Source organism: Scyliorhinus canicula, chromosome 3 (assembly GCF_902713615.1).
Source record: "Scyliorhinus canicula chromosome 3, sScyCan1.1, whole genome shotgun sequence".
NCBI lineage: Eukaryota > Metazoa > Chordata > Chondrichthyes > Carcharhiniformes > Scyliorhinidae > Scyliorhinus > Scyliorhinus canicula.
In genome coordinates this window covers 135,582,017-135,607,541 of record NC_052148.1, presented here as the reverse complement: position 1 = coordinate 135,607,541, position 25,525 = coordinate 135,582,017, and the positions used below count along the sequence as shown (strand labels likewise).

The 25,525-nt window shown below is 47.0% G+C and overlaps 2 protein-coding genes across 3 annotated transcripts in view; one reads left to right on the top strand and one right to left on the bottom strand.

Moving 5' to 3' along the window:
* The window catches only part of LOC119962984, a 104,064-nt gene that overhangs the window by 53,192 nt on the left and 25,347 nt on the right, over positions 1-25,525 (bottom strand). Inside the window, exons 2-4 of the mRNA XM_038791407.1 lie at positions 20,741-21,034; positions 16,858-17,145; positions 13,664-13,798 (exon numbers count right to left, since the gene is read on the bottom strand). Coding sequence (XP_038647335.1) covers positions 13,664-13,798; positions 16,858-17,145; positions 20,741-21,034 — 717 coding nt within the window. The remainder of the gene's footprint in view (positions 1-13,663; positions 13,799-16,857; positions 17,146-20,740; positions 21,035-25,525) is intronic.
* On the top strand, positions 202-14,529 carry LOC119962986. Of its 2 annotated transcripts, none has more exons than XM_038791408.1 (2): positions 202-1,710; positions 14,334-14,529. In XM_038791408.1, exons 1-2 carry the CDS (start codon positions 1,228-1,230, stop codon positions 14,337-14,339), a joined length of 489 nt encoding a protein of 162 aa, XP_038647336.1. In that variant the 5' UTR covers positions 202-1,227; the 3' UTR covers positions 14,340-14,529. Both variants share the same exon structure in this region; 1 of them encodes a protein (XP_038647336.1).

The following is a 25,525-nucleotide window of genomic DNA, read 5'->3' as shown; positions in this document are numbered from 1 at the left end:
AGAAGAAACGCGATTCGGATGTTGAACGTTCTGCGCATGTGCGAGACCAATTCGCACATGCGCAATTTGGAAAAAGAGCGTACTCTGGACAAGGTCGATTTGCACATGCGCAATGGACATTTGCGCATGACGTCACTGACCTGATGATGTGTACGCGTTGTGGCTACGCCCACTTAAGAAAAGAATGGCCGGCAATCAGAAAACTATATTTAAACTGCAGCAAACTGAATCTTTTTGCCTCGCAATGCAGAACAGGGATGAAATCTCACCGAACAGCTGAGCAAGAAGTTTCCAGCATGAAAAAAGAAGAAACTTTTTACAAATTTGAAAATAAAGAGCACAGACGCAACATCACAGAAGATGCAATAGATTTATTTACAAGATATATTCTATATGGATATAATTGAAAGTGTAGACCAAGGTACACAGGAAATTTCAGAAGCTGAAAAAATAAACCCATTCACAACTGCTCCAAATCTAAATGAATGGACAATTCCAGTGATACTGAATGCCACATTAATCAAATATAAACTTGTCACCGGAACACGTGACAATTTCCTCAGCCTCTCCGCTTTGAACTGCCTGAGAGTTCAACTGACAGTTTTTGATCGACAGAACCGGCTGATCGACTACAGTGGGAATGCGATTGAAACATTAGGGCCATGTGACCTAGAAGTATGGGTGCACAATCAAAGTCACACCGTGCAATTCGCCATTGTGTACACAAAGCGAGAGTCCATATTGGGAGCGAATGTATGCGTAGCCCTGAACTTCATGAAACGGCTGCACATTCCAGACAGCGTGAAGACAGAGGATCATTGTAACTGCCCTCGAGAAATGATACCGCAATCACCAGATGAGGACAGTAATCTGACAAATGAACAAGCAGTTTACGCGATGAAAGATACCACAGGAAGAGTACTCAAATACTCCAGAAAGAGTGCAGTAAAATATTCCAGAAAGAGAGCAATGGAAGAAGAAGACTATGAAGGTCTATCTAGTTTATTTGATCAACAAAAAGACTGAAAGCTCATCCACTGTATTTGCCAGTAAGGGCAACAGTGAAGAAACAGATAACGAGCAACAAAAAAAGACTATGGCAGTCTATCCACTGTATTTGCGAATAGTGACAAAGTGATCACAAGTAGCATACAAGCTGTCCAGGACAAAAGCGAGACTGTCAGATCTCAGCTGGACTGCACAAAGGATGACAATCAGAGTGCAACAATGAACAGATCAAGTGAGAGCACATCAATCGTGAACAGCCAACAAGAGAATGAAGACATCTTGGACAAGTTGACTCCAGAAGAGAAGCACCAAGAGATGACAGATAAATCAGATCATCCAGAAGGTACTGATGTCACAAAGCTCAGCAATACATCACATCATCCACAGGAACCTGAGATCACAAAGCCTAGCGAAATATCAGATAATGCAAAGGACACCGATAGTATAAAGGTTGAAAATGAATCAAACAAGCCAGAAGGAACGGATCTTGTTCACACAAAAAGTGACTACAAACCAACAGAATGTACACAAAGATATGGCTGTGAAACCGAAGGACAACTGAACAGCACAGTCCAATGCAATGAAAAGAAAGTGTTGAAACTTACAATCACACTTGACCGACCACACAGTGTGGAAAAAAATCCAGATGGCAACAGAGTAAGGGACTGCAGGATAGTGTATGAAACACAGCTACAGGGCGAGGTAACACAGACAAATGCGTGTGCAGACAATACAGAATTCACGCACAATGACACCAATGTCAGGAAGAACAGAACATTGTTTAGACAGAAAGGAAGTCATGCCAATGAATTTAATGAGTTGATATTTGCTCAAAGACCAGAAACCAAACAGGTTTTGAAGGCAAAGGAAAAAGGAAATCAACATCACAAGCACAGAAAGAGACCACATTGGACAACAAACATGGTTCAATCAGTCAAACACCTGGGCTGGGATTCTCCCCTACACGGCGGGGCGGGGGGTCCCGGCGTGTTGGAGTGGCGTGAACCACTCTGGCGTCGGGCCGCCCCAAAGGTCTCCGCACCTTTAGGGGCCAAGCCCTCACATTGAGGGACTAGGCCCACGCCGGAGTGGTTCCCACTCCGCCGGCTGGTGTGAATGGCCTTTGGCGCCATGCCAGCCGGGGTCGAAAGGACTTCGCCGGCCGGCGTAAGTCCGCGCATGCGCCGGAGCGTCAGCGGCTGCTGACGTCATTCCGGCACATGTGCAGGGGAGGGGGTCTCTTCCGCCTTCGCCATGGTGCCCCCACGGCACAGGCCCGCCCGCCGATCGGTGGGCCCCGATCGCGGGCCAGGCCACCGTGGGGGCACCCCCCGGGGTCAGATCGCCCCACGCCCCTCCAGGACCCTGGCGCCCGCCCGCACCGCCAATCCCGCCGGTCAGGTAGGTGGTTTAATCCACGCTGTCGGGAGAGGCCTGTCAGCGGTGGGACTTCGGCCCAGCGCGGGCTGGAGAATCACCGCGGGGGGCCCGCCGACCGGCAGGACACGATTTCTGCCCCCGCCAAATCTCGGGGGCGGAGAATTCAGGACACGGCGGGGGCAGGATTGGCGCTGGCCTGACCAATTTGGATTGATGACTTATTGGTACTGTAACACACTACCACACTGAAGACTGAGTGTATTCTCAAATTTATGGACTGTAAAAAAGTTTGAATAGTTTAAACAATTGTTAACTAGTACTCAATTCCTTGTGATGGACAGACAATGATATCAATATGTGTTTGTAACAATCTCCATTTATCTTATAGACGAGAAACAGGAAGAAATGGGGATAGTATGACATGTATAGTCATTAGTAATAGAACAGGATAATGCATTTATGATTAATACTGCATGACATAAGAATCAAAGAAAAACGTCTCAAAGTGTAATAATCTTTCTTTAGAAAGAAAGGGGGAAGTGGTATTATCATCAATTAAGTCAATGCAAGACTTAATTAAATATATACAGACAGCGTATGCTAGAGGGAGCTATTCCCATAAGTATATAAGGGAGGTGGCTAAGCCTTGTGGGTCAGTTGATGCTGAAGAAGAACAGACAGACAGCAGATAGTGAGGTATGAGAGAGAGAGAGAGAGAGAGAGAGAGAGAGAGCAGTTGTGTACTTAAGAGTTCTGCAGTTAGAGATAGCACAGTTTATGGGCAGCATGGTGGCGCAGTGGGTTAGCCTTGTTGCCTCACGGCGCTGAAGTCCCAGGTTCAATCCCGGCTCTGGGTCTCTGTCCGTGTGGAGTTTGCACATTCTCCCTGTGTTTGCATGGGTTTCGCCCCCACAACCCAAAGATGTGCAGGGTAGGTGGATTGGCCACGCTAAATTGCCCCATAATAGCACAGTTTAATATAGAAACTTTCTACTTTAGGAATATCAACGAATCATAGTAAGTAGTGTAAATAAATTTATAGTTTTGTTTGTTAACAAAGCTTGTTGTTCTTTGGTCAACACTACACATCGAAACCATCCAGGTAATGCAAAGCAGAGAACAACACAAACAGCAGGTAGATTGGCAAGGACAGGGTCTAGTAGGTTTTTCCTTCTTGCTGTTTCCCCTAACACCCGTCATAGGCTTAGTCTGGCAGATATGTCCTTCAGAATTCCACCAGTTACCAAACCACTCATGGTGATGGGTATTGTAGTCCTGCACATGGACTACACTCTATTCCTTGCCACCCTCTGTGCCTCTTGCAAGTGGTGCTCAACATGGAGGTGTACCAATTTGTCAGCTATGGGGAGAGCAGTAGCTGGTAATCAGTAAAGGGTTTCCTTGCCCATATTTGACTAATGGCATGATACATCATGGGGTCTGGAGTCAATGTTGAGGACTCTGGGGGAAACTCTCCTGACTTAAAAAAAAATCATTCACGGAATGTGGGCTTCACTGGCTAGGTTGGCAATTGCCCTTCAGAAGGAGGTCGTGAATTACATTCTTGACCCGAAGCGTGGTACATTGGCGAGACCATGCAGATGCTGCAACAATGAATGAACGGGTATCGCGCGACAATCACTAGGCAGGAATGTTCCCTTCCAGTCGGGGAACACTTCAGCAGTCAAGGGCATTCAGCCTCTGATCTCTGGGTAAGCGTTCTCCAAGGCGGCCTTCGGTGACAACGCAGAATCGCTGAGCAGAAACTTATAGCCAAGTTCCGCACACATGAGTGCGGCCTCAACCGGGACCTGGGATTCATGTCGCATTACATTCACCCCCCACCCTCTGGCCTGGGCTCGCGAAATCCTACCAACTGTCCTGGTTTGAGACAATTCACATCTCTTTAACCTAGGGTTATCCCTATCTCTGGATCTATAAAGACTTGATTACCTGCAAATGCTCGCATTCTAAGCATTGTCTGGCATCTTTGAATTTGTCTATATATATGTTTCTGGAACATACCTCTTCATTCACCTGAGGAAGGAGCATTGCTCCGAAAGCTAGTGTTTGAAACAAACCTGTTGGACTTTAACCTGGTGTTGTAAGACTTCTTACTGTACTCACCCCAGTCCAACGCCGGCATCTCCACATCATATTTCAGAGGAGATTGAAAATTAACCGCATTGCAGTAGGTCTGGGTCACATGTAGGGCAAACCAGGTAAGAATGGCAGATTTCCTTCCCTAAAGGTCATTAGTGAACCAGATGTGTTTTTACAGCAGGTGATAGTTTTACAGTCACCGATATTGAGACCTGGGACGGAATTCTCCGACCCCCCCCGCAGGGTTGGGGATTCGCCCGGGGCCAGTGTAAATCCCGCCCCCGCCGTGGCCGGAATTCTCTGCCACCCGGCGGCGGGCCCCCCGCGCCGATCAGCGTGCCCCCCGCGGCGATTCTCCGGCCCGCGATGGGCCGAAGTCCCGCCGCTGACAGGCCAATCCCGCTGACGTGGATTAAACCACCTCTGTGCCGGCGGGATTGGCGGTGCGAGCTGGCCCCCGGGATCCTGGGGGGGGGGGGGGTGCGGGGCGATTGGACCCCGGGGAGTGCCCCCATGGTGGCCTGGCCCACGATCGGCGCCCACCGATCGGCGGGCAGGCCAGTGTCGTGGGGGCACTCTTTTTCTTCCTCCGCCGCCACGGCCTCCACCATGGCAGAGGTGGAAGAGACCCCCTACACCACGCATGCGCCGGTGGTGCTGACGCTCCGGCGCATGCGCGGACTCACGCCGGCCGGCTACGTTGGCTACGATTGACAGGTGCTGACCACGTCAAAAGCAGTTAGGTTATTTCTGCTGAGAAAAAGAGGAAGTGAAAGTGCTTAACTCCTAGATGTTTATAAACAGTGTGCTTAAATTCAAAGCAGGCTACTTGAGATGCATTCAAGTGTGAAGGGAAATTAAAATGAACAATCAAGATATCTGATTGGAAGCTCAATTACTGCTCTTTAGCTTCCAGACACAATGGGAAGGGCAGGTGGGGAATTCTCTCTTATGGGGGCTTTCTGTTTTGGGGAATCTTGGATATCGGTGGGCCTGTGGTGGAGGGATCTCTGATATGGGATGTTGCCTGTTATGAGGGGTCTCAGATATGGGGGGTTCTCTGGTGGGGGGGTGGTCTCTGGTAGGAGGTGTGTCATAGGATTCTCTGTTGGGGGCCTCTGATAGCGGGGTCTGGTTATAGGGTCTGATGTAGGTGGTGGGGTGGGCAGGATTTGCATTGTGGTAGGAACCCTCCGATGGACATTGGGGCACCTACCTCAAATACTTACCCCCTTGGCCCATTGCAAGGTCCACCGCATCAGGGCCATGGTGGCAAATACTTGCACCAATCTACACCTGCGTGAATCCCGGCCCAGAGGGCCAGAACATCACAGACGCTTGGAGAACCTGGTGTCAAAAGGCTGCGGATGAGTCATTTTTGATCAATTTGTATCCTCCCGCTGCTACAGGGCGTAAACCTTGTGCCACTGCCAGGGGGAGACCAGAGCACTGGAAACAGATCAGATCCCATTTTTTGCCTGACATAGAATTCTCCGCCACATCGGGAACTCCGCTACTGATGGCGATAAAGAATCCAGCCTATTTGTTAAACAGATATGAACTATCCAATGTGCACATTTTCCATTTTCCATTTTTTTTTCTTATTTCATTAAAAATATATATTCTTTCAAATACAAATATTTCCCACAAGAAAGATTAACACATTGCGTTGGATTTTGCCACTGAGGCAGAGGAGGGTTTGGAGGTGGGCGTGGTGGCAGTTTTGCACTACCAGCTGGCGTGCCAGCCTGTCACCATGTTCCTGTCACTGGCCTATTTTCAGGAAGACAGTATTTTGGGGAGTGATGAATACTCGCCCACCAGCGACAGGTAGCCAATTTTGCAAATTAAAGTGCCAATTGAGGGTACTCGTCACAGCATCTGGATTTTCAGCTCGATATGGCTACAGCCTGTAGAGGTAATGGTTCTGGCCTCCTGTTAACAGGTCCAGGGGCCAGTGACGCTTCCCACCAAATAGTCCAAAGTGGATCTGCTGGTCTGCAAGGACAAAAGCTGCTGTCGATGTCCATTCCACAGATGGGGGTGGGGAGGGGAGGAATTGGGGGGGGGGGGGTGGAGAAGGTTTGCAGGGCAACTCACTGGATAACTGCAGAACAAGTTAGCATGCAAGTTCTGCTGCAGAGAACTCAGATAAGGGTCGTCGATGGGCTGCCACACAGAACAATGCTGATAATTGTAAGGATCCTTCCTATTTATTCCCCTATTTCCCCTTTCTTTTATTTTGCCATCATCATTTTGATCCGTGGATTATCAATGGACATGTGTCTTTAAGTCAAACAGCAGAAAGAAGTGAAGAATTTAGAAGTTACAGGAGAGAACACTCTGCTAGTTTTGAACAGGAAACCTGGGACTTTTTGGCACCAGAGATAGAGACAGGGTGGGACTCTGTTCGATCGATTGGCTGCTGGCCGAGGAGTTGGTCAGAAGACTGTGCTCTGCCTGGTAACAGGTGGTGATTGAATCCTATCCCAGTGAGTTGATTCTCAGAGAACTCAGTGAGCAGTTGAGTCCTTGACACACAGAGATAAGGAACTGTTGCCTCTCACTCCTCTGTGTTTTCTCCATGAAAGCTGTATAACTGCTGTATTTCTGAAACTGCCGAGACCTGAATGAATCTACAATAAAACCTTGAACTGAAAGAAAAGTTTGAAGAGGAGAAAGATGCTGGAAACAACCATCTGAAACAAAGACTCTTTTTACTTTTACTGATGATTTTCACCCCTTTCTTCCCTTCTGTGTTTGTCTGTTGTGTGTGTGTGTGTGTTTGTGTTACAAGTTACTGTGAGGAATTAAATAATAGTCAATCAGTTACATTTGCTACATATTTAATTATAGTTCTTGTTATAAATGGACAGTATTTGTGCTTAAACTTACAAACCTGGTGACTATAATTATTGGGCAGTCAAAGGTCAAAGACTTTGGGTATTTTTCTAAGAAGTGTTGGTTAATTCACTTATGTTGCGTCTCCGGGTCAAGTGAGGCTGTAATTGATCGCAGAATAGCCCAGGGTGTCGTAACAGCAAGAACCGTGGGCAGCACGGTAGCACAGTGGTTAGCATAGTTGCTTCATAGCTCCAAGGTCCCAGGTTTGATTCCCGGCTTGGGTCACTGTCTGTGCGGAGTCTGCACGTTCTCCCCGTGTCTGCATGGGTTTCCTCTCGGTGCTCCGATTTCCCCCCACAGTCCAAAGATGTACAGGTTAGATGGATTGGCCATTATAAATCGCCCTTAGTGGCCAAAAAGATTGGGTGGGGGTTACTTGGTTATGGGTGTGGACTTAAGTGGGGTGCCAGTGCAGCACGGTGGCGCAAGTGGTTAGCACAATTGCCTCACGGCGCCGAGGTCCCAGATTCGATCCCGGCTCTGGGTCACTGTCCGTGTGGAGTTTGCACATTTGCCCTGTGTCTGTGTGGGTTTCGTCCCCACAACCCAAAGATGTGCAGGCTAGGTGGATTGGCCGCGCTAAATTTTCCCTTAATTGGAAAAAATGAATTGGATACTCTAAATTTATTTTTAAAAATAAATAAAAATTAAGCGGGGTGCTATTTCTGGGGGCCGGTGCAGACTCGATGGGCCGAATGGCCTCCTTCCGCACTGTAAATTATATGATATGATATGGTAGTTGAATTAACTGGCTTGCCAGACAGCTTCTGATTACTGTCAAGGAGCATGAATGTGTCCGGCTCCAACTTGGCAGAAGGTATCGTGCAGAGCTTGCTTTCTCTGCAGTTTCCGCTCCATCTCCCTGTTGTGTTGCTGACCTAGAGGCACTGTAACCGCAGTCTCCATACCTGTTGCAGCCTTTGTGGAGACACGTCACCAAATCCTCCGTCCTCCCCATGAGGATGCAGCAACATTCCCTGCCAAATCCAGTAGCTCACCATAACACCTACAAAAACATTCCACAGTACTGCCAGAGAATTTCAATACCAGACCTAATTCTAAATTAATTACCTGCAAGTTGGGTGCATGGCCCTTTAAATAAAACTAATGCTAGGCCTCTTCCAGCAGAACACTTGTTCTTTGGCAATTGACAAGTGAATACGGACAATGGATCTGGATCATCCAAATTTGAAAGTTCAGCATTATATCAGCCAGTGGGGCACAGTGATATGTTCGCACCAAGTCAGATGTTTCCAGTGCATGTACACAACTTCTGCGTGAGTGACCTTTTCAGCTTGGAACGCCATAAGGGCCACACCAGACCATCTGGAGGCTCCAGCAGCACCATGGATAAATTTTGAACCCTGTGATTAGAATAACCTCATGTATCTAGGAGTAGTAAGTGCATATCAATTTGCAATTTATTCCATGAGCTTTATTCACAAGTCTGCCATTTGTAATGTATGCACCAGATACATATAAGCTCAGTAATGATAATTCAGTCATACAAAGTAAAGTTTAATAATCACCACCAGCATACAATGGTCTAGAATTAAATGCTACAAGCTTGTGCAAAAATAGACTGTTAATAATTTGGTGAATTCCAAGTGCTCTTTCATGTGGGTGCAAGATGTACTGCACACTTCCTTCTCTTAAACCAGTGCTATTTATGAAATTTGGCTCCTTTCCACATATTAGGGAAGTCCCTTGACTACTATGAGATCTTTAATTTATATTATCATTACCACTGAGGCCTCGAATACAATCATGAACCATCCTTAAAGATCACCCCAAATATTCCAAATTTACTCACTATGTTAAAGGAATCCCAAATTTTCAAGTTGTCATGTCACTCATTTCAGTGAGGCAGATCTAACATAATTTCTCAGTTTTAGCCATTGCATAGCCTGGACTGCAGAGCAGAACCTGTTGATGTTTAGAAAATCTCACAATTCCTAATGATGCAATGTGATATTGTCCGATGTATGGAACAGATGGCTGCCCACAGTTAGAGGTCATTTTAGTTCCTAAATTTATTGCGGAGTTCTCGCCAGAATTGTCGTCCACACATTCCTGCAAGTCACAATGGATGAACAGCTGGTGTGGCTCCAATAACATAAACAAACAGGACTTCTTTGACCAATAATTCTTTTAATTGCTGAAAAGGGTATGCTGTTGAAACTTTTTGACTTGTACTCATCAGAAGAGATGAAAGAATAGCAAATTTCTGCCTGATCATGTACTCTCAGAAAGCAAGGAGTCGTCCTCCATCGTGGCTTCAATTTTGGTTTTCCCACACTCCACAAAAGATGGGAGGAGGTATTTGTCCAGTTTGAACTCCTCTATTCTGAGTTATCTTGCCACAAACCCAGGTCTAGTGAAAACACTGAATCCTTGAAAGCCTGCCCCGCTGACCCAGCATTTATGGGATACCCAATAACTTCTCCGGATTTCACATGCAGAATGAATGCCTGCTAAACCAGGCATACATATTTGCAAGCTGGACAAAGGGACTGGAAAAATCAGGATGGATTCTCAGTTTGGGAGACTACCCTCTCCCACCAGAGCTTAATTGGACCACTTTTACCATCTCCTTGGGGTCATAAAGCAGGATGCAATTCCATATTCCTTGCCATGCAAATATATGCATGGCATGTGTGGGGAAATATTAAAATGAAGTTTTGAAAATATTGTAACTGCGTGAAAGTCAAATAAAGAATTAGTTGGGTTGTAGATGAAACACAAGCTTGTATTGTTCTGAGTCAAGGTCAGATTATAAATTTGCAGCTTGGTGATGATAAAAGTGAAATGTTACACCAGCCTTTCAGGATCCAAACTGCAAATGTCCACAGCCAGTAAGTTAGATACCAGTTTGATTGCTGGTATTCATAAGTCACAATTCAAAACTTGTAAGCCAATAAGGGCAGAGAGGAGGGCGTGCAGGTAACAAGCTCTTGGTGTATGTTGCTCTCTCTTCTTTGTTCTCTTTCCATTGTTCTCTTCCTTATGTCCCGCTGGGCTTTTGTTTCTTTTGTTTGTATCTGAACGTCCACGAATCAAGTTTTTGCAATAAACTCAATCTGAAACTACCACCGCACCTCGACTCTTATTAGAAAATAAGAGATCCCACAGCGTGAAAAACTAGGGTTTACCGGGGAATCCCTCTTTTAGTCCACCATCTTGTGCGGGCGGCCTAATAGCGAGGTCCCGCAGCCGGCCTCCCCCCGCACCACAAATCAGCCCCCACCCCGCACCGCACAGCAGCCCCCCACCCCCAGATTGCCTGGGTGTCCCCTATCCCCAAGTACATGGGTGACCCGACCCACCCCCCTCACCCCAGGGACCCCTGTAATAGGGAGACAACCCCCACAGGGATCCCTGTAATAGGGAGACCCCCCAGAGACCCCTATAATAGGGAGACACCCCCCCCCCCCCCCACAGGGACCTCAGTGATAGGGAGACTCCCCACAGGGACTCCTGTAGTAGGGGACCCCCAAAAGGCACCCCATTGATAGGGAGACTCCCCACAGAGACTCCTCTAGTAGGGGACCCCCACAGGGAAAGTAAATTGTGATGAGGACATAAGGAGGCTACAAAGGGATAGGTTAATGAGCAGTCAATGATCTGGCGAAAGGAGTATAATGTGCGAAAATGTAAAATGTCCATTTTTACAGGAAGATAAAAAGAAGCATATTATCTAAATGGTGAGAGATTACAGAGCTCTGAGGTGCAGAGGGAAGGGGGATCTGGATATCCTAGTCTATGAATTGCAAAAGGTTATTATGCAGGTACTGCAAGTAATTAGAAAAGCGAATAGAATGTCATTTTTCATTGCGAGGAGAATTGAATACAATAGCAGAGAGGTTATGGTTCAGTTGTACAGGGCAGTAGTGTATAGTACTGGTCTCCTTATGTAAAGAAGGATGTAAATGCATTGGAAGCAGTTCAGAGACTATTTATTAGACTGGTATCTAGAATTGGCGGGCTGTCTTTTCAGGAAAGGCTGGAAGGTTAGGCTTCTATCCAATGGAGTTTAGAACAGTAAGAAGCAATTTGATTGAAACATATAAGATTCTGAGGGGTCTTAGCATTGTGGATGTGGAAAGGATGTGGGAAAACCTAGAACTAAGGGTCACTGTTTAAAAAAAAGGGGTTGCCCATTTATGAGAGATGAGGAGAATTTTCTCTCAGAGGATCGTGAGTCTCTGGAACTCTGTTCCTCAAAAGCGTTGGAAGCAGAGTCTTTGACTATTTTTAAGGCAGAGCTAGAGAGATTCATGATGAGCAAGGGGTTGAAAGGTTATAGGGGCCGGTGGGAATGTGGATTTGAGGTTTTAATAAGGTCATCCACAATCTTATTGAATGGCGGAACAGGCTCAAGCAGCCGAGTGGTTTACTCGTAATCTTAATTTGTATGTTTGTAAATTCACCATTGAAATGGAACAATCTAACAAGCTCCCTTTCATTGACTTTGGTAAGGGGATGGCACTGTGGTATTGTCAGTATACTAGTAATCCAATGACCCAGGGTAATGCTCTGGGGACCTGCATTTGAATCCCACCACGACAGATGGTGAAATTTGAATTCAATTAAAATCTGGAATGAAAAAGTCTAGTGATGACCACAAAACCATTGCTGACTGTCGTAAAACCCCATCTGGTTCACTAATGTCCTTTAGGGAAGAAATCTGTCATCCTTACCTGGTCTGGCCTACATGAGACTCCAGATCCACAGAAATATAGTTAACTCTTAAAATGTCCTCTGAGCAAAGATAATTAGGATGAGCAATAAATATTGGCCTAGACAGTGATGCCCACATCCCATGAATGAATTTTGAAAAACTTGCTAGTTTAGAAATCCATTAATTGGTTCTCTTCTACTGTCTAACTTAAACATATCTTCACTGGTCAATATATGCATTGGGGTTCCTTCACCTTCACATGCTACAAGACTGCCTTATCAACAATCACCTAAACAGGACCAGAGCCATTTTCTCACCGTGCTAGCTTGGCACCGGAATATGGTTGACACTGAAATGACCTGCAGGATAATGACTACCCCAATCATTGCTTGCTGTGTATCGTGTACACTCTTGTATGGACCTGAGGCCACCACTTTTGGACCAGTCTACCTCAGATTATCCTGGAAGGGTAAAATATCTCAAAATTTTAGGAACAGGTTAAGCTAGTCATTTCCTATTACTACTATGCAATAGCAACACAAGTGGTGTTTTCCACTAATAAGATGTTGCTGTCAAGTCAAACATACATTCTGCCTACAACAAAAATGAATAATGTAGCATCGGAATTTCAATGCTGATGTGATTCCAGGAATGTAGGCCCTTTATATTTCAATGACTGGCGGATGGTATCAAACAGTACATCCCTTTGACCATTCACAGTAAGCAGAATACTAACCGTACTCAACCCAACCCGTGCTTGCAAAACAAAGAGCATGTCTAATGTTAAGTATGATTCCACAATTGGGTAGCAGTTGATGATCAATTTCCAATGTGCTAAGAATTGCACCAACAACCAATTTAAGATTGGGCTCACAATCTAGCTCACGTATACTTGCCAGAAGCTATATATGTTCATATGCAGGAACCTGTCCTTTGCAGGCAAATTGAGCATGTACAGGCATGGCACCTTTTTTAAATAAACAAAAGCATGGGGGACAATAGCTCCCTGGTGCATTCGCCATGGCAATGTCTCAACCAATCACAACCAACTTTCCAACCAATCACCACCCCTACTCACATGCAGTATAAATTGTTGTTCGCTTTGAAATTTTGCATTCTTGTGTCTATCCTAATGAATGCAAGATGAAAAGCTTTGGTAGAGTATCTCTTTTTTTCAGCAATATGCAAGTTCATGCTACCAAGCAACTATTCTGTTAATGTGTGAAGGGACTAACAAGAAACCTCATAGTAAAGCTATATGCAAGTGCCCATGAACAGATGTGCATGTATGTAAGCAACTAAATCTAAGAAAACTTGTTCACTTGAATTTTTGATGTTTTTAAAATAATAATGTCAACAAACAAGCTATACATACAAATCTGAAGTTAACTAATGCAAGCTATATTATGTTATTGTGCTTAGTAAGATTTCAGGCATACCTAACCAAGAGATGGATATATATCAGAAACTTATTCACACATTTCCTGACATTACTTTATTCGCTACAAGGACCTGTTTGGCTACCAATTGCAAATTGTCAGTTCAATGTAGTTATGAGCTTCATCAGAGATAATTTTTTGTACTGACCTTGATATTCAGCAGAGGGATTCTGCAGCTGAATGTGTGTGGAACATTTTGTAATTTGCATTCCATCAGGAGAATGAATGTTCCAGGCAACATTAATATCTTGTCGTGAAGTCTCTGCAGCGGTTCTGTTCATATCTGAGAGGGAAGTCAGAGGGAAATTTATGTGCTTGATTGCTCAAATGCTTCACAGTCTGGTCTGGTTTTCTCACATTGATTGCTAAGATTAATCAACAGGTCCATTGCCATTACCTCTACCACTTAGGTGACAAGTAATGTTTCTTCCCATTTGTTAGTCTGTTTGTGAACAATATATCGGAAAAACTAATGAATAGATTTCAACAAAACCTGGTACACAGATAAGGTATGGCCCAAATAAGACTTGATTAGTTTTTAGTACAGATGCAGATCCAGAACCCAGAATTTTTTTAAGCATGTGTTAACATTGGGAGATAGGGTGAATAGACTTTCATTTTAAGAATGCTGTGGGTTATTTTATTTAGAATGTTGTTGATCATTTTAGAATATTGTGAATTATCTTAGTTGCTGTGGTGGAATTTATCACAGCTGTCAAAATGCGAGCAGAGTTTTCAGGATAGGTTGTTGGACGTAGATTGGCCTGAAGCCTACTCAGTGAGATGAAAACTCTTAATAAAAAGACTTATTTTTTCAGTTTTGAATTACAGAGGAACAACCAGGCAGAGAAAAGCCTCAAGGAAGAACAGCATAATTGTAAAAATGCGAGTTAACGTTGCATGGCAGAGCTGTGTGTTCTACTGAGGGCACTCTTCACCTGTTGCAGCTACCAGGATGGTGGAAGTTGAACGAGATGGACCAGAGACTTTTGAGGTCTAGCTATTCCTATATTCTTATGTGGTAATTTTGCAATAATACGCAGCAATAATAAAACAAATCTAAAACAGCTTAACACTGAACATGTCATTGATTTAAAGTGTGGGGTCCACTATCCACCAGTCTAATAATATCTCTGATTATGTAGGAACATAATGAAGCAGAGTCCTATAGTATAATATGGCAGATATCCAGGTTGGTATGGCCTGTGGCAGATTTGCAGCGTTTAATTGTTAGGACCTAGTTGATGTCAAATTATCACAGGTCTATTATAACCAGTGTAAGTAAAACTCAAAATACTGCAATGCTGGGAAGTATGAAACAAAAACAAATAAAAGGTCAGACAGCAAATGTGAAGAAAGCAGACAAGTTAATGTTTCAGGCATTAACCTCCCTTAGTCTGTGACCTCTAATGGAGTTGGACTTATTCTTCAAATATAAATCCCTGAAACACCATTTATTTTTTCCCACATTTTGAGCTGGATTTTCTAGGTTAGGCCTGTTCCCAACCCCATAGTTAAAAAGCCAAGGGAAGGGGAGACCCCATCCATGATCCTGAGATCCTAATGGCTGTCCTGAAGCAATTTAACAATTAATCACTTTTAGGCGAGACTTCTGCTTTTCATCTCAGGAGAAAATCCCACCTAGGAGAGCTGTTGGCCAATCCGATTGGTTGGCCTCTTTGTAGTCTCACAGCACCAGCTGGGAGCGGTGACCACTGCTGAGATCACAGTCACCAATGCTGAAGAGCCCAGGTAAACTTGGGGGTGGGGATGTCAGTCAGGGAGGTACAAGACCATGTTCAATAGGTGGGAGGAGGGGAGGGAAATATCTTGAGATGTGCGCCTTTCATTGGGATCCGCAAAGGAGGTTTCCTCCTTGCTTAACACCAGCAGGTGCAGCTAAATCTATCGGGCTTCCATCACGGTTTGGGCCTCTCACTGCCATGGGTAAAATGACAGCAGGGGTGGGATGAGGCCCTTGAGTGGCCATTAATCAGCCATTATAGGGCCAAGGCTGCCCAACACCACCCCTACCCCCTCTAAAGTTTCAGACATGTTGGGGGCAGGCAGGTTGGCTGCAGGAAGGCCAACCATTGGATTTTACTTGCCTTCAAACCCACTTGCCTTATACATTTTTGCTCAGGATGTGACACAACATTGAGAGTTAAATCTAAACCATTCCGAAGGGAATTAGAGTGTTATCTTAAAAGGAAGAATGTGCAGGGTTATGGGGAGAAGGCAGGAGAATGGCGCCATGTGAATTCAGAGAGCTAATGCAGACACAATGGACGAAATGGCCTCCTTCTGCGCTGTAACATTTCTGTGATTTTGTGAACTTAGACTCAGCTGTCAGACTACGAGTTGCGAAGGGTAGAAAGGGTAATTCACAGTAGTGCAGTAGGGACCTCTATGGACCTACCAGTACCTTCCATCAAGCCGTCCCAAAGAACAGAAAAGAAGGGCACTTGGATGGGAAATAATACTGAAAGCCAGGGCCCACCTCCCATTAACATCTACATTCGACAAACAGGGAAGGGTAACCAGCAATTGTCCCAGTAGAAATAGAGAAGCAAAATTAGGTCATGATAGGAAGGCAAGTCAGCCCTGCCATCCCATTTTCCCACTCTTATTTTCTGTTATTGTGGAGAAAAATCCATTCCAAAGAACTTAAAGACATTCTGCAGAGCTGAGCTATTTCCTGCTATACTTTCCCGGCATTCCAAAAGAATGTATGTAATTTTAAAGAGAGCTGGGAAAACTTGGGTAATTTAATCATACTGAAAGGTATGACAACAGAATCTTATCACAACAAAACTTTGATCTTGATTCACCTCCAGATATTTTATTTGGTTTGGATATCTTAAAGAGAGGACCATTTTTATTGTGCAGAGTGGAAGAATACAGGTTTACACCTGCAGTGCTCACTGTAATTGGACCGTAGCCAGTAGAGATGAGACAAGCGAAGGAAGGAAGAATCAAACAGCCAACTATCTCTCTTCCCCCTCTGGTACCTCACAATGAATCATCCAAAGACAGGAATAGGCAAAGGCCTTAGAGCAGGATGTTTGCTCACCCTGTTGGACTAAGAATTATACATTTGGTACATCTGGAAATAATTAAAAATACCTTATGATAGGAAGTAATAAAAAGAACAGCTAATTTTAATATTTTTTAGAAAATCTGAATCCGGACCTAGTCCAATTGAACCACTCAGATTCAGGCAACGTTAATATTAATATTTTAAATCAGGTGCTGACCCCAATTAGAAGAACTTAGATATAAGTACACGTCGGTAACAGTAAGCAAGTTTTAGTGTGAGTACACACCAACTTTACAATTTACCTTTAATAATCATTGCCAAATAATTAGTTGTGGCTCTGTAACATGGATCATTAGTGACTCTCCTCTTTATAACAAGGTTGCAGTCGTTCTTAGTGCAAAGATTTCTACTCTGATCTGCCGAATCTTCTTCCGTAGAGTTATGAAATTGAATTTCCATGTAGCACGTGTTAGTTTCCGTCCCATTTACTGAACTGTAGTTCCATGTAGCATTAATTTTGTTAGGTATCTTCAATCCACTGATCCCAGTGATTACACTTCTATCTGTTATGGATATCATTATTTTGGATACTGTATGGAAATAAATGTACATAAGAAATGAGCACAGGTGAACCAAAAAAAAAGCTCAGAAAATATGCTTAATGGAAGCACTGAAAGGAAGATTGGATAGGAAATTCCCCAGATTTGCACCCACTTCACCAACATTACTTTGCCAAAAGCATGGCAGAAACTCCATTTACATACAAAAACATGCTCCCCACAGCTCTGGTGGAAACAGCTCCGCGCAACTGGAGAGGCTAAAGTGTCAACGATATTATTGCTGGATATAATTTAATGGGATTGTCATGAGGCACTTAATAAATTTCCACATGCGACGCTTTTAAAGATAATCAAGCCTAATGGAATTAAGTTAATTCAATAGAAACTGTTTTGGTAATTAAAAAAGTAAAATGTGATAAATAATTGAATAAAGTTCAGTCTACATGATACTATTCAGTAGAGTTTCAAAAATTCTGCTCTGTTTCCTTTATTTACATGCTTGAAGTATATTGAATAATATACCCCCCCCCCCCCCCCCCCCCCCCCCGGCGATTCTCCGGCCCGCGATGGGCCGAAGTCCCGCCACTGTCATGCCGGTCCCGCCGGCGTGAATCAAACCACCTACATTACCGGTGGGACCAGGCGGCGCGGGTGGGCTCCGGGGTCCTTGGGGGGGGGGGGGGGGGGGCGCGGGGCGATCTGACACCGGGGGGGGTGCCCCCACGGTGGCCTGGCCCGCAATCGGGGCCCACCAATCGACGGGCGGGCCTGTGCCCGTTCGCCATAGTCTTTACGATGGCGGAGGCGGAAGTGACCCCCTCCCCTGCACATGTGCGGGGATGACGTCAGCAGCCGCTGACGCTCCGGTGCATGCGTGGATTCCGCCGGCCGGTGAAGTCCCTTCGGCCCCGGCTGGCGTGGCGCCAAAAGCCGTTCCCGCCAGCCGGTGGTGCGCCAACCACTCCGGCGCGGTCCTAGCCCCTCAAGGTTAGGGCTTGGACACTAAAGGTCTTCCGCACCTTTGGGGCAGCTCATCGCCAGAGTGGATCACGCCACTCCATCCTGCCGGGACCCCTGCCCCGCTGGGTAGGGGAGAATCCCACCCAATGTTTTGTAGCAAGATGTCTTGTGTAAGGTGGAGCAAATTATATTGTGTACATGATCAGCTGAGTATAAATTAGCTAAACATGTAGAAAAAGACATGGGTATGATTGTTTATCATTCATTCCAACTGAAGGGTGAAAGCAGGTATTAGGATAGACCTCAAGGGTATTTAATACTAAGATTAAATTGCTGTTTCAATCCTCTTCAGATCTCCAACTGTATATATCATATTCCAAAGGACAGTGCATTAAAAACGGTTCAGAAGATAGAGATTAGATGATTTTCAAGCTTAAAATTCAATGTTATGAAGAAAGATTAGCAGAAATGAATTTGTTTTCTTGGGAGAAAGCAACATAACATGGCACAGTGGCACAGTGGCACAGTGGTTAATACTGCTGCCTCACAGTCATGGATTTCCCCACGTGCCAAGGTGGCAGGCCCCGGCGAGAGGGGTGACATCGGGGAGTGAGAGGGCTTTGGAGGAGGGGAACCTGAGGGGGGGGGGGGCGGGGGGGGGTTGCCTTGCAATGGCCAGGAGACCCATTAAGAAGGGACTCTTTTGCCCACCACCAGCCCATGCAGAGAAACCTGTTGGTCTTCCCATCTGGAATGGACCTCCCATCACCAGGTAAATCCAGGCACCAGTGAGATAAGGTCATTGAGAGGACATTGTTTGCCCAGAAGGATCATAACTGACCCACTGGCCGGCAAGCCATCTGCACCTCCTCTGCCAGTGATAAAATAGTGAGGGCAGGGCCAGTCAGGTAGGCAGCGAGCAGGCGTCCTGCCAGATTTTACATGCACCCCAACAGATCCACTGGTGGGGGATCATATAATCCAACCCAATGTTCATAAATCAGTGTGGCGGCAGAAAGCGACCTTTAATTTTGCACTCATTGTTCACTTAATGTCCTCAATTGGGCCCTAGGTGGGTGACCTACTAATGCCTCCCTGGCTACCCAAAAGATTGTGGTGGGCCAGCCCCTCCATCAGCATAATGCCCTAATTTACGGGTTCAAGCACATGTTTTCTCACCCAAGGGTAATCTGTAAAATGTAGCCCATTAGCTGTCTCTCTGTTGATAGGTGCAGTTGCAGTTTAGTTTATATCCATGTATCTCGCTTTTGAGGTAGAATTCACGTCAGAACAAAAAGTGCAGTGAAAAGTCTTGGTGGTTAAATAGTCTTTTCTCATCCAATACCTTGCTGTGTCATCACAATGTTGATAAACCATTCAATTTTGAATTGTAACACCATCCAGAATTAGGTCATATCAAGAGGAATTGTGTTAACTGCACAACTTAAATTGGGTTTTAGGTGGTAACCCTTGACTATTTCATGGGGTGGAACCGTACCAGAATTTGCGAAGTGTCAGGCTCAGACAGAAAACTGGCGTGTAACTCTCCAGTTGCATAGACTAGTTATCTCATGGAATTTTGAGCCACAGAAAAGAGTGGGCATGGTTTACACTAACACTGGTGGGGCGGGGCCTCTGAGAGAGGCTCCAAACAGTGCTGCAGCCGAGTGGCCCCATTCCATATCATGGAGGCCTTGGGGGCTCTTCCCACCTCCCCTGACATACATTGCCAGTACACACACACCCCACTGCCTCACCAACATTCATCACTGGCAACCTCTCCCCCCCCCTCAATCTCTGCTCTTCCCACCCCACCACACAGCAACATCATCCCCACACCCCTCCCATGGGACTCCCATTTAGGTCCAATCATTGGCACAGGTTGGCACCGCCCTCAGGGGCTATATTTACGTCTGTGCCCTTGGAGGGATCCCCTCGGCTGCCTCACACCTGGCTCAACCTGTTGTAAACGTCGGCGAGGATGAATATTTAGAGGGGAAATATCATTTGGCGGGGTATCCGCTAATAACATTTAAATGTATTAAAATGTATTAAAATAAGGTGCACACCCACATTTGTGGGCATGAATCTTGTGAGATCTGGCGAGGGGCGGGGAAATCGAGAAACACGATCTCTCTGCCAAGAATTAAGTTTCCCAATTCCCGTGGGATTTTCCGCCCTCACTGCTGGTCCCACAGGCAGCGAGTGCAGCCTGAAGATTCCGCCTGTTACAGTAGGTTTGAAAATCAAACGTGCCTTATCTAAAAACAAAATACATGGGGTTGGATTCTCCGCCCTGCCAGATTTCTGGTTCAGCACGCCAGCGGGATGCTCCGTTTTGCCGGCTGGTCGATGGGGTTTTCCATTGTGGGGCAGTCCCATGCCGTCGGGAAAGCCCTGGGAAGCCAGCAAAACGGAGGATCCCGACAGCGGAGAATCCAGCCCATGGTGCTTACAATAAATGTTTTTATATGAGATAAAGAGCATTTCTACTTTAAAACAGCTATCACAACTTAATTCTCCACAGAGAGTAAAGTCAAATGAGAGCTATATGAAGAAAATGTACCCAAGCACTTTTGAGATCTTGAGGTTTTGTAAGTAGTAACATGACAAATTACAAAGTTTTGGACATGATGTAAACACCAAATAAATTTCATGACTTTACCCTGAGGAGGAGATCCCTGATGCTGTGTATGCTTTTCCTTTGTTTTACATGTAAACCAGCCTGTGGCTATAAAATGTGCAGTTACATCCTGACAAGTCAATTTTCCCCGATTCCTTGCATTGCTGGAATGATTTAAAGAGACTTCTATCTCAGTCATTCTTCTTCGAGTTCCATTTTGTGAACAGCTGGTGATACGAGTAATGTTCATGAATCCGAGCAGGGAAGACAGGTTGGTTACTTTGTTTGATAAGGTTGGGTCAATGCACACACCCATGAGCACATTAACAATGTCTCCTGTGAACAGATAATAAATAAGTAAGTGTGTGAGTGGATTTAGTGAATTAGCAGAGCTATAGCCGTAATTCTGGCATGTTCCAGCAGGAATCCTGGATGGTGACTAGGAGCATGCATCCCTTTTTTCCCCATCTCCAACCCAGGTCACTAAGGCCAATTGTAACACTCTCGCTGTGTTTGATCGTCTGGCCCAGCAGAGACTTGGGGAACAAAGCTGGAACTGTCCAGTCCGTAAGCATCAGTACACCCAGCGGGTGTATTTGCCCAATATGCCAACAAAGGAACTCAAACTTGACATGTGCTGTTAAAAATTGCAATGTTAATGCTGTTTAAATTAAAAGATATATAAAACTGTTCTAACACGTTGTGTATTTTTTTTTTCAAAAGCATCTTTTGAAACTGCACCGGTACCGGGATAGGGAGGCAATCCTGCGCTGGGCCAAGGAAAATAGAGCCAGCAAATGGGACGGGCACACCATCCGAATATATGAAGACCTTGGAGTGGATATATCTAAGAAACGGGCTGAGTTTAACAGAGCGAAAGCGGCTCTCTACAGGAACAAAGTGCGTTTTGGTATGCTGTACCCAGCGAAGCTCTGGGTCACATACCAAAACAAGGAATATTTCTTTACAGCCCCTGCTGAGGCGAATAGATTTGTCGAGGAGCACGGGCTGGAAGAACAGCGGGGGGGGGGGGGGGGGGGGGGGGGGGGGTAGGGACGAGAGGCCCCTGGCAAGGAGCAACGACACGCCAATGGGTAGGATGGGGGAAGAGCAGGCAGAAAACCGTAGAGGCCAGGTAGAGGAGAAGCGAGACAACAACCTCCGAGAGGGGAGCCACCGTAATAGCAGGAAAGCTAGCGCCGGGGGCACGCAACAAAGCAGGGCCGCTGCGCACCCCCAACAGGGGGGAAGGCGCCAGGCAGGGGAGGGGGGAGATCACCCACCAAAGTCGGGAGAGCAAACGGGGACAGGAATAGGGTATAGAGGAGCAAAGGAGGGGTATACAGGGGAGGAGGGTAGAGGGAGAGACCAGGGGGGGGGGCACACAGGGAGAGGAAAGGTAGGGTCAAAGGGACAAACGAGGCCAGAAAAGGAACAGGGCTACAAAGTACCACAACCAAGGGCTCGGAACAAGGAACCGCTGCAAGCACCCACCCAGTACGGTCTGTGGGCAAAGGGGCCCCCCAGAGTGCAGGGGACTACCCACGTGGCGGACACACAGTTGGCGGCCATGGCGGGTGCCCCCAAGACAAGGGGAAACCCCGGAGCGCAGAGACCCGAACGCATGGGGAGAGCAGTGGTAGCGGCCATCCTGGACGGCCCCCTAACAAAGGGAAACCCCGGAGGGCAGGGGCTCGTCCACCAGACAAACATGGTTAATCCCACAGGAACGAGGGGGCAGAAGCCCCCCACCAGGATAATCACCTGGAACGTAAGGGGACTTAACGGCCCAGTGAAGAGATCCAGAGTCCTCACCCACCTCAGAAATATGAGGGCCGACATAGTCTTCCTCCAAGAGACGCATCTGAGGGAGCAGGACCAACTGCGGGTAAGAAAGGGCTGGGTGGGACAAACCTACCATTCCTGCTATGGGACAAGGGCCAGGGGGGTGGCGATACTGATCGGCAAGAGGACAATGTTTAGGGCGACAAAGACGGTTACAGACCCAGGGGGGCGATATGTCATGGTCAGCGGGGCCCTGGGTGGGGCGCCGGTAGTCCTAGTCAACGTGTACGCGCCCAACTGGGACGACACGAGCTTCATCCAAAAGACCTTGGCAGAAATCCCGGACATAGCGACGCATCGACTAATCATGGGGGGGGACTTCAACTGTGTACAGGACCCAAAGACGGACAGATCAAACCCCAAAACGGGGAAAACCTCAAACATGGCAAGGGAACTCGGTCACTTTATGGAGCAGATGGGAGCTGTGGACCCCTGGAGGTTCGCCCACCCGGGGGAGAAAGAATTCTCCTTCTTCTCCCCAGTACACAACGTGTTCTCCAGAATTGACTTCTTTGTGGTGGGGAAAACGGTGCTTCCAGGGATAGACAAGGTGGAATACTCCGCAATTGTGATATCAGACCACGCCCCACACTACATGGACGTGCGGCTGGAGACGGGAAGGGCTCCATGGAGGTTGGACGGTGCCTTACTAGCTGACAAGGCCTTCAGCGAAAGGATAGCGCGGGCCATAGCGGAGTACACAGAGAACAACCAAAACGGGGAGGTATCATCCTCCACGTTCTGGGAAGCGCTTAAGGCCGTAATAAGGGGGGAAATCATTGCCTTCAAAGTGCAAAGAGATAGGGAGGAATGGGTGGCTGGGCAGAAGCTGGTCGACTCCATACTGGAGGTAGACCGTAAATACTCCGAGGCCCCGACCGTAGAGCTCCTGGCGGAGAGAAAAGAATTACAAAGGAACTTTGACCTGCTCTCCACCAGGAAAGCAGTACACCAACTCCGCCAGGCACGCGGGACCCTGTACGAACACGGAGACAAAGCCAGCCGCCTGTTGGCACACCAGCTGAGAAAGCAGGCAGCCACCAGAGAAATTGGGCAAATCAGGGGTACCAGAGGCATGTTGGAAACAGAACCAGAGAGGATTAACGAAACCTTCAAGGCCTTCTACCAAGAGCTGTACACCTCAGAGCCCCCAACGGGGAAGGCTGGGATGAACCGGTTCCTTGATGGACTGGTCATTCCAGTCGTGGGAGAGGGAAGGAAACGGGACCTGGAAGCACCACTAGCACTGGGAGAGATCATGGACAGTATCAGCTCCATGCAGACGGGGAAGGCGCCGGGACCGGACGGATTCCCGGCGGACTTCGACAAAAAATTTGCGACAGCGCTGGCCCCGCACCTGCGGGAGATGTTCACAGACTCGCTAGCTAGGGGCACACTGCCACCCACGTTAGCACAGGCCTCAATCTCGCTGATACCTAAGAAAGACAAAGACCCAACGGAATGTGGGTCATACAGACCCATATCTCTGCTGAACGCAGACGCCAAAATACTGGCCAAAATCCTAGCCAAAAGGCTAGAAGACTGTGTACCTGAGGTGGTCACAGAGGACCAGACGGGCTTCGTCAAAGGTAGACAGCTCACCTCGAACATCAGGCGCCTGCTGAACGTGATAATGACCCCCTCCGGGGAGAGAACACAAGAGGTGATCGTCTCCCTGGACGCAGAAAAGGCCTTCGACAGAGTCGAATGGAAATACCTCATAGAGGTACTGGAGCAGTTCGGGCTTGGAACAGGGTTCACCGCGTGGGTAAAACTCCTATACAACGCCCCCATGGCGAGTGTACGGACCAACAATACCAACTCCCAATACTTCCAGCTGCACAGGGGCACCAGACAAGGATGCCCACTGTCCCCACTGCTGTTCGCACTAGCAATCGAACCGCTAGCAATTGCGCTCAGGGCAGCAAAAAATTGGAGGGGGATCCGAAGGGGAGGCAGAGAGCACAGAGTCTCACTCTATGCAGACGATCTGCTCCTCTACATCTCGGACCCACAAAGCAGCATGGACGGAATCATCGCGCTCCTGAAAGAGTTTGGAGCCTTCTCGGGCTACAAACTCAACATGAGCAAAAGCGAGATCTTCCCAGTACACCAGCAAGGGGGGGGGAGCACTAAAGGGGCTGCCGTTCAAACAAGCCCGACATAAATTCCGCTACCTGGGGATCCAAATAGCCCATGACTGGAAAGGGATCCACAAATGGAACCTCACCAGCCTGACGGAGGAAGTAAAAAAGGACCTGCAAAGATGGAACACACTCCCACTCTCCCTCGCAGGAAGAGTCCAGACGATCAAAATGAACGTATTGCCCAGGTTCCTCTTCCTGTTTAGATCCATTCCGATCTACATCCCCAAGGCCTTCTTCATAGTGCTGGACAAACTTATCATGGCGTTCGTATGGGGGGGTAAAAATGCTAGGATCCCAAAGAAGGTCATACAGAAAACAAAATCCAGGGGGGGGCTAGCCCTCCCGAATCTACAATTCTACCACTGGGCGGCAACAGCCGAGCGAGTAAGGGGATGGATCCAGGAGCCAGAAGCCGAGTGGGTGCGTGCGGAGGAGGCCTCCTGCATGGGGACCACCCTCCGGGCCCTCGCCACGGCAGCACTCCCATCCCCACCCAAAAAACACTCCAGCAGCCCAGTGGTGACAGCCACCCTCCAATCCTGGAACCAACTGCGGCAGCAATTTGGCCTGAACAAAATGTCGGACAAGGCTCCCATCTGCAACAACCATAGGTTCAAACCAGCACTGACTGACGCCACCTTCAAAAGGTGGAGACAGGACGGGGGGACACTGACAGTCAGGGACCTATACACGGACGACAGGATCGCAACACTGGACGAACTGACAGAGAAATTTCAGCTAGCTGGGGGGAACGAGCTACGGTACCTGCAGCTCAAAAACTTCCTACGAAAGGAGACAAGGACGTACCCACAACCGCCACGACAGACACTACTGG

Coding starts and splice junctions, on each gene's coding strand:
- LOC119962986 (XM_038791408.1), top strand. CDS start 1,228: ATGAACAGATCAAGTGAGAGCACATCAATCGTGAACAGCCAACAAGAG.